The sequence below is a fragment of the Rhinoraja longicauda genome, chromosome 20 (genome assembly GCF_053455715.1).
Source record: "Rhinoraja longicauda isolate Sanriku21f chromosome 20, sRhiLon1.1, whole genome shotgun sequence".
Taxonomy (NCBI): Eukaryota; Metazoa; Chordata; class Chondrichthyes; order Rajiformes; family Arhynchobatidae; genus Rhinoraja; species Rhinoraja longicauda.
In genome coordinates, this window is record NC_135972.1 from 4,122,712 (window position 1) to 4,132,382 (window position 9,671).

General features: G+C 49.7%; 1 protein-coding gene across 4 annotated transcripts in view; it reads right to left on the minus strand.

Annotated features, from left to right (window-relative positions):
* LOC144603506 (ADP-ribosylation factor GTPase-activating protein 3-like) overlaps positions 1-8,281 on the minus strand; it is a 33,147-nt gene extending 24,866 nt beyond the window's left edge. The window contains exons 1-3 of one of the 4 annotated variants that reach the window (XM_078416777.1): positions 8,064-8,279; positions 2,464-2,582; positions 187-259 (exon numbers count right to left, since the gene is read on the minus strand). In XM_078416777.1, coding sequence (XP_078272903.1) covers positions 187-259; positions 2,464-2,582; positions 8,064-8,132 — 261 coding nt within the window. In that variant the 5' untranslated portion in view covers positions 8,133-8,279. Of the gene's footprint in view, positions 1-186; positions 260-2,463; positions 2,583-8,063 lie in introns of all 4 variants that reach the window. The other 3 variants (XM_078416779.1, XM_078416778.1, XM_078416780.1) reach the window with 3 other exon arrangements.
* Between the last annotated feature and the right edge of the window lie 1,390 nt (positions 8,282-9,671).

Below are 9,671 nucleotides of genomic sequence, written 5' to 3' on the forward strand. Positions count from 1 at the left end.
TTCACTATTTAAATACTTGCATCTTCTCACTACAAAGGGTTAAAAAATGCATTGAGCCTTGCAGTTACAGGTTTTACTTTTAACTCCTTGTTAAAATACAAAGCTCCAAATGTACACGAGAGATATGATCATAAAATAGTCCCAATTGCCAACAAAGTTTTGGAACTGAAAGAAATCTATACTTACAGCATTTGCATTTCCTCCAATTTGCATGCATCTCAGTTGAAACCAGGACCAATTAGAATCCAATTCTGTGGACCTGTGAGGACAATCAATAAAAATATGTATAAAAGGAAAATATTCATGCTATATAAAGCTGCAGCATGACTTCCTAACTGTTATACTCAATGTCTAGACTGATTAAGATATTCTGAACGCTTTCTTTACCATTCTATCTCCTTATGTTGCCACATTTCAGGGAGCTTCCGGCTTGAATCCTATCCCGCTGCACATCAATGTTGTTAAGGTCTTGCCATTAATTGCATACTTTCTTCTTGTACTTGCCTTTCCAAAGTGCAACAGGTCACACTTGCCCAGGTTAAAGTCCATTTCTCCACCTATCTATCTGTAACTGACCCATATTCTCCTGCAGTCACTGTCTGCAACTCCACAAATTTTTGTGTTCATCTGCAAACTTACTAACCAACCCTTCCTCCAGTACCTTCAATCTCCAGTGAATAAGCCAGCTCTGAATCCATACGACCAAGCCACCTTGAATTCTATGCATCTTCTGGATTGGTTTACCATGAGGGACTTTATCGTTTGCCTTACTAAAATTCATTTGGACAACATCCATTGCCTCACTTTCATCAACCACCTTTGTCACCTCCTCAGAAAACTCAGGCAAGTTGGTAAGATGTGGCCTGCAGCGGACAAATCTCTGCAGACTGTCACTAATTAGCCCATTCTCTTCCAAATGTGAGTAAATCCTATCCCAAAGAATGCTCTCCATATACCTTCCCTACCACTGATGTGAGGCTCGCCTGCCTATACAGGTACTCCTCAGCTTACGATGGGGTTCCGTTCCGAGAAACCCATCGGAAAACGAAAATATTGTAAGTCGAAATGCATTGAAAACGCGTGATCACGTGCCTGGAAGCGAGCAGCGGCTCGCTGCCGTTTGCACCATCGCAAAGTCGAACTATCGCAAGTCGAAACATCGTAACCTGGGGAGTACCTGTAATCTCCTGGATTACCTCTGCATTAGGTTGCAATGAATACGAACAGAAAAGTTACTGAATTTCAATTTCAAAGATACCTCGAGTTTTTAATAGCTTTGTGTATGAATGAAATTTAATCAATAACAGAATTATTTTTTTTCAGGACTTATTTTTGTCCAATATTTAAATGTAAAAGCATGAATATTTGTACAGTGAAACAGGCAGGTATCCCAGGAGGTACATACTTTTCATATAGCCAGCATGATTTTCATCCTCATAGCTACGTGGCGGCGCCTAACGGCAGCGGCTGACTAGCAGTCTGTCCGTCTTTTTTTTGTTGAGTGTCGGTGTTGGGATGATTTTTATATATATTTTTTTGGTTGTGTATGTGTGGGAGGGGGTGGTGGTGTGTGGGGGGTGGGTGTGGGGAACTTTTCTCTTCCTCACGGCGCGGGGTGCGGCTCGGCTGCGGGGCCTAACATCCCCCGGTGCGGCTCGGCCGCTGGACTTTACATCCCGGTGCGGCTTGGCCGCTGGACTTACATCGCCCGGTGCAGCTCGGCTGCGGGGCTTAACACCGCCCGGTGCAGCTCGGCTGCGGGGCTTAACACCGCCCGGTGCAGCTCGGCTGCGGGACTTTACATCGCCTGGTGCAGCTCGGCTGCGGGGCTTAACACCGCCCGGTGCAGCTCGGCTGCGGGGCTTAACACCGCCCGGTGCAACTCGGCTGCGGGACTTAACACCGCCCGGTGCGGCTCGGCTGCGGGACTTTTCACCACTGGTGCGGCTCGGCTGCGGGACTTAACACCGCCCGGTGCGGCTCGGCTGCGGGACTTTTCACCGCTGGTGCGGCTCGGCTGCGGGACTTAACACCGCCCGGTGCGGCTCGGCTGCGGGACTTTTCACCGCTGGTGCGGCTCGGCTGCGGGACTTAACACCGCCCGGTGCGGCTCGGCTGCGGGACTTTTCACCGCTGGTGCGGCTCGGCTGCGGGACTTAACTGCGCAAGGCTTGGTCGCGGGCCTTTCATCGCCCGGTTCGGCCGCGAGACGTTTCAGCGCCCGGTGCGGGGACTGTGCGGGTCGGTCGGGGACGAGCTGTCTGTCCGTGGGCGTGGGGAAGAGAGGGGAAGTTTTGTTGCCTCCATCACAGTGAGGGGGTGTTTGGAGTCACTGTGATGGACGTTTGTGTTGGGGTTATGTGTCTTGTGTTCTTTTTTTTTTTCTATGGCTGCTATGTAGTTTCGTTCGGTACTTCGGTGCCGAACGACAAATAAAGCTCTGTTATACCTGTTATACTGTACCTGATAAAACTCAAATGAACACCAAGTGATCGATGTGTCCCAGAACAGTCGATGCAGAGAAAGACTCCATAGGTAATACTCGCCCAGCTCGGGTTCTTAGCTGAACAGTCAAAGCAAACCTGAAAAATTGAATTGAAATATATTATCCACTGCTCATTAGGTTAGCTTGTCACTTAATCAGTTGCTGTAATAATTGAACAAAGCCACAGCCTGATGTTCTCATGGGAAGTAAGAACTAGCTCGGCTTTCTCATTCTGCCAGACAGGAGAAAATTGCCAACACTGCTGCTAGCTGTTTTTTTCCCACTTTTGTTGGTCCCACATACAGTCACAGAAAGAGGTAATTTGGCCCATCGCGTTTATACCAGCTCTACGTTATGGCAATCCAGCTTGCCCCGTATTAGGCCCGGGGGGCGCTGCAGGCCCGGGCGCTGCATTTACCTTCAATTCCCTCTTAACCCTATTTTTTTTTTTTTCCTTTCAGATATTTAGACATTTGAATGCTACAAGTGAATCTGCCTCCATTACCAACAATAGACTATAACCACTCACTGGGCACAAAAAGATTTGACGTCAATTTGGTTCATTTTGTCAGTCGTCTTCATTCTGTGGCCTTTGTGGGTGGCACAGTGACGCAGCCGTAGAGCTGCTGCCTCACAGCGCTGGAAACGCGGGCTCAATTTCAACTACGGGTGCTGTCTATGTGGAGTTTGTACGTTCACCCTGTAACCATGCAGGTTTTCTCTGGGTGCTCCAGTTTCCTCCCACATTCCCAAGATGTGCAGGTTTTTAGATTAAGTGGCTTCTGTACACTGCCCCTAGCGTGTAGGTTGCGAAAGTGCGATAACATAGAACAAGTGTATGGGGGATTGATGGTCGGCACGCACTCGGTGGGCCATCTGATTGAAACAATTTTAATATTGGCTGCTTGAAATGTTCTACTATTGTGAACATGCTATGTATTTGATGACGTGACTATTATAGCTTGTGTCTTTTTATCTGCAATGCTTATGATGCAAAATGCATTATCATTTTATTAATAGATCTTTCAATAAGCACTATGGTGGTCAAGTATCTATTCATCTTTAAATCCCCTTGATCTTGGCAAGTTCTGTAACTTCCTCCTGTCCTATCCACCCCTCCTGATCTCCCCCAAATCCCTGTTATCCAAGATTGGTTTCATAGGCATCAAACCACCATCCATTCCTTCTCTCCCGAGATGCTGCCTGACCTGCTGAGTTACTCCAGCATTTTGTGAATAAATCAATTTGTACCAGCATCTGCAGTTATTTTCTTATATTACATTTCATTCCTTCACCTATCAACATCAAAATATTTGTGTGTTTTTTGTCCTTCACACTGTTCATTTATTTTTCTCTACCTTCCAAAAACCCTTCTTTGCAAGCATTCATTCACAAAGCTTTTACTTGAAGTTCACTTTGCCCACATCCTTGGCAGGTTTTGTGGAACAGCAGTGAACGCAAACACAGAAGGTCAAGGATTCATTTGCAAAGGAGGTACAGTGGCCCAGGTCTTGCAGCTTGGATTGTTTTCAATAATCCATGCATTATTTCAAGTCTTGCAGTAGATTGTTTCCGGGTGCTAAGTTGCATCAATAAACAGGAATCCAATGTAATGACTGATTTGGCTGCTTACATTTCCGTGCCGACGTGTCCACAAGCTCAAAGACCAAAGGTCGACTGCCGGCTTGATAACAATTGTTGTGCCTTTGTCAGCATCAGGGAAGACTGCCGAGATATCGCCATCCATTTCAGGCAAGGATTCTAGCTAAAAAAGACACAAAGTGCTGGTGTAACTCAGCAGGTCAGGCAGCATCCGTGGAGAACATGGAAAGGTGACGTTTCGGGTTGAGACCCTCCTTCAGATTGAAATGTCACCAATCCATGTTCTCCAGGGATGCTGCCTGACCTGTTGAGTCCTCCAGCACATTGTGTCTTTTTTTTGTGAACTAGTATCTGCAGATCCTTGTTTCTGCTAAATTTGGTGACAGTACTAAGGACAGATCAACTCTTGCACAAATGACTGTGCGATCATCAAATCAATGATTTCAGATGTGCCAGCACTGGTATACATTGGGTGCCCTGGCTAAGGACTCTGTAATTCCTTCCTGCTTTTCAGCCTGCATCCCCAAAACATCATAACAACGACATTACATGATGTTCTTTCAAAGTTGTAATAATTATCCTGTGTTCACTACACTGGTGATTCTTTAGAGGCAAGTAAAAAGCGCTATACACCTGACTTCTGAACCTGGTGCTTGAAACCTGAAACAAAGTCTGCTCCTTTTTCTGTTCCAGCTTGACAACTTAAAATGTCCAGTTTTGTGGAACAAAAATAATGTCTGAAAGATATTTATGCTATCTGGGACTCATTTTAAATCAAAAACTGTTACCTCTAATGCTTAGGTTTATTATTATCACCTGTACAGTGTACAGTGTAACGTTTTGTTTTGCATTCTTTTTTTTTTTAAACAGTATATAGTTTTGTTTTGTATGCTTTCCAATCAGATTGCTCCTTCTTCCTCTGGCACCCATCTGGTACAAGGTTCAGAAGCTTGAATGCGCGCACCACCAGACCAGGAACAGCTTCTTCCCTTCTTATCAGGCTTCTGAACCATCCTTCCATAAGCTGGGGTACTGCTCCGATTCACCTCTATCCCATTGAGGACGGTGGATTAGACTTTGTCTCTGGAACTGATGCGCTACAATGCTGAGAACTATATTCTGCAATCTGCATCTTCCCCTTTGCTCTTTCTATTGTACTAGACTTTGGACTTTTGAACTGTTTATGGTATATCTGTTCTGTTGGATAGCATACAAATCAAAGCTTTTCACAATTCCTCAAATGCGTGACAATAATAAACTTAACCCTAAAACCTGCTAAGGTCAGTGCCATTTGAAGACATCTCAAAGCAGACGATTTGCTCAAACAAGCAACACAGAAACACAGAGAAACAGAAACACAAAGAAATGGACCGGGGAGAATGCATGGGAAAGTAACGTTACAGTGAGTTTCAAACGTCTGCCGTAACCTGTTGGTATTGTGCGTTTTACATAACACTGTACAAAACATGGTGCCAAGTGTTATTTTTAGAACTAACATGCTAGCTCCTCAAATCAGAGATTGCAAGCAGTGGAAAGCAGTATCAAGTTTTTGCTGCATCATAATTATTGTTAAAATAGAACATTGCAACACAAGGAGGATATTCAGACCATTGTGCCTGTGCTGTCTCTGTGAAAGAGCTATCCACTTAGTTTGATTGTTTTTCCTCCCGTACTTTAACGTCTTCTTCAAATATTTTTTCACAATCTTATCAAAAGCTATCGGCTTTCATTAATATCCTAATAATGGCATTCTAGCAACTCTGCATTATTAAAAGATCCAACTCCATTCATTGTTCGTTTCATTTGTTCATCTTTCTTGACATGAAGGAGACCTGTAGCCTCTTGGAGTTCAATGGTACCTTATTGTCACATGTACCTACTACATACAGTGAGATTCTTTGTTTTGCATACAATTCATCAAAATCTTCTTTGTGTTGTACTTTGATGCTTTTTACATTCTAGAACAGGAAGGCCATTTTTCTTGTTCAATTATGTAGCACAGTATCAATGTTCTCTCTCAAGCCACAAATCATATTTCAAAATCCGATGTTCTCCAGTGATAAGCCCAAATAGCTCCGTTTTGATCTGACCTCCTGAGGCCACTTGTAAATATTTCCCTCGACCAAAGATATTTGTACTGTATTCTGTTCCATTAATTTCCACTGGCTAAAGTTCAAGAATGCTGTGCACTCCAATTTAGGGGGAAATGCCATTTAAACGGCCGAGAAGCAATTTACGTGAAATTCTAATCCAACGTTCAACTAAATAAACAATTTCCTAGCTAGCACAATGTAAACAATGTGCCATCTATGACAATGCACAAGTATTATTTTTGACAGGTTTCACACCGTTCGCTCTTGAGTTTCCATATGGGACTGATCATCGCCAAAAAAACATCACTCTAAGATCATCGTTAAATATGCAATTAAATTAAAAGTACTGCATTTGTAAGCAAACATTTGCAATGCATTTGACAGCAAATAATAAACAGAAGACTAAGCAATGTCTCGGGTCGGTGAACGCCCGCACAGACCAGGGAACATTTGTTGACGTCGCTAAATCTGCATGAGCTTGAGTTTACTTTTAAAATAAAGCAGGCGTTTGGATCTAAATACAGACTTTGTGTGGACTGGAATAATGTCCAGGGTTTGCCACGATGCGGGGCAATGTTCTCCCCTCATCAGGGTAAGAGGGCAGTGAGTGGGGGGGGGTTACAGCCTCCTCACCTCACTTCACTTCACTCCCACACACCGACTGGGGTACAAAGTCTGCCCGGGGCCACCGGCGATCACACTCCAGGCCCGACCCCGAACCCCAACCCCCGGCCCACGGACCCCCGGCCTCCGAACTGTCCGGTCCCAGACCAGCGACCGGCCGATCTCCGGACACCCAGCCCCCGACCTCCGAGCTGTCCGGCCCCCGGTTGCCCGGCCCCCGGCCCGTGGTTGTCCGGCCCCCGGCCCGTGGTTGTCCGGCCCCCGGCCCCCGGTTGCCCGGCCCCCGGCCCGTGGTTGTCCGGCCCCCGGCCCCCGGTTGCCCGGCCCCCGGCCCGTGGTTGTCCGGCCCCCGGCCCCCGGTTGCCCGGCCCCCGGCCCGTGGTTGTCCGGCCCCCGGCCCGTGGTTGTCCGGCCCCCGGCCCCCGGTTGCCCGGCCCCCGGCCCGTGGTTGTCCGGCCCCCGGCCCGTGGTTGTCCGGCCCCCGGCCCGTGGTTGCCCGGCCCCCGGCCCGTGGTTGCCCGGCCCCCGGCCCGTGGATGTCCGGCCCCCGGCCCGTGGTTGTCCGGCCCCCGGCCCGTGGTTGTCCGGCCCCCGGCCCGTGGTTGTCCGGCCCCCGGCCCGTGGTTGCCCGGCCCCCGGCCCGTGGTTGTCCGGCCCCCGGCCCGTGGTTGCCCGGCCCCCGGCCCGTGGTTGCCCGGCCCCCGGCCCGTGGTTGCCCGGCCCCCGGCCCGTGGTTGTCCGGCCCCCGGCCCGTGGTTGCCCGGCCCCCGGCCCGTGGTTGCCCGGCCCCCGGCCCCCGGCCCGTGGTTGTCCGGCCCCCGGCCCGTGGTTGTCCGGCCCCCGGCCCGTGGTTGCCCGGCCCCCGGCCCGTGGTTGTCCGGCCCCCGGCCCGTGGTTGCCCGGCCCCCAGCCCGTGGTTGCCCGGCCCCCGGCCCGTGGTTGCCCGGCCCCCAGCCTGCGAGCCGCCCGCGGATCCCCGGCCCTCCCTGGATCCCGGATCCCCAGCAGCCCCGGTCATGCCCGGCCCGCGGGTCCCCAGCCCCCGCCTGTCATGTCGTGTGATGTCCGGCAGCCCAGGATCCCGATCCCCGGCCGGCGGCCGCTCCAGGCCCAGGGCCCAGCCAGGCCCGGCTGTGCGACGTGTCACTCCAGGCCGCCCACCCGCCGCCACCGCCGGGGCAGCAGCCGCCCGGGCCCGGCCCAGGCCCCCGCCTCTCACCCTCACCCGGCCCCTCACCATCCTCTCCCCCGGCCCCCACCTTGTTGCTGGGCACCGAGCGCAGCCGCTTGAAGATGGAGCCGATGTCCTGCCTGCTCGGGGCCGACATCTTGCTGTCGAGCGGCGCCGCCACCGCAACGTCACACTTCCGGCACCGCGCGGGAGGGAGGGAGGGAGGGAGGCACTGGATCCGGCACTGCCACTGGTCCTTACACTGGCACTGGCACTGGCACTGCCACTGGTCCTTACACTGGCACTGCACCTGCCACTGGTCCTGGCGCCCGGCACCAACACTGGACATAGAAATATAGAAACATAGAAAATAGGTGCAGGAGTAGGCCATTCAGCCCTTCGAGCCTGCACCGCCATTCAATATGATCATGGCTGATCATCCAGCTCATGGACCCGGCACTGGCACCTGCACTGTGACTGAGACAACCCACAGAAACAGGTACAGTGGGCAGAGACACCACCAACACTAACTAACAAGGCGCAGGAAGGAGTCCCTGAGCCAGGCACTGGGACAGAGACACCACCAACACTGACCACCCAGGAGGGAGGGAGGGAGGCCCTGGGCCATAGACACCACCATCAACACCAATTACCACAGGAGGGAGGCGGTGAACCAGTACTGGCACAGGGACAGGTACAACCCACAGGCACTGAGATACCACCAACACTACGCAGCAGAGTAGGGAGGCCGTGACCCAGACTTTCACAGAGACACCACCACAGGAGGGAGGCCCTGAACCAGGGCAGGGCTGGCACTTACACAGGCACAGAGACAGACACAACTCACAGGTCCAGAGATACCAACACTGCCAAAGGTGAGGAGGGAGGTCCTGAACAGAGATTAGCACAGACACAGGTACTGTGGACAGGGACAACACCACCAACATCAACACTAACTACCACAGAAGGGCCCTGAACCAGGCTGGCACAGAGTCCATTCTATGCATATCCATGTACCTATCTAAAAGCCTTTTAAACAATACTAACCATATTTCCCTCCACCATCACTCCTGGCAGCACTTTTCAGGCACCCACCACCCTGTATATGAAAAAGGTTACCCACACATCTCCTTTAAATTATGCCCCTCTCACCTTAAACGTATGTATCAGGCACTAGTTATATCGGATTTGAACCAAACAGAGGACCAGCAGCGTTATGTAGGATAATTGAACCACAGAGAATTGTGCATTAAATGCCACGGAGCATGAATCAAACACAACAAGGTGAACAGAAACATTGTTGAAAGTGTGCAGTGTACACTGATCTACAATGAGAAGCTCTTGAATGATGTTTAAAAATAAATAAGATGACATTTAATCTCTTGAGTGCTACAGGTTACAAAGCATTAACAGTAACAGACCGAGACATTGAGTATCATAGAAACAAAAACATGGATATCCCAGTGGGTCCTTTGTACCGATGTAGCTCTTCAAAGGAAATGTCTAATTAATTCTTTCCTCTGCCATTTCCCCAGAGAATTGTAATGTTTTTACTTTAGAATATTTATTCATTTTAAGAAGATTTAATTTAACATGATCCTGGTGCCCTTTTACAAAAAATAAAGTTTGAATGAGACATTGGGAGAAATAGGCACCAAATATAATCATTGAATAAGGCTGAGAGCATCATTTAAAG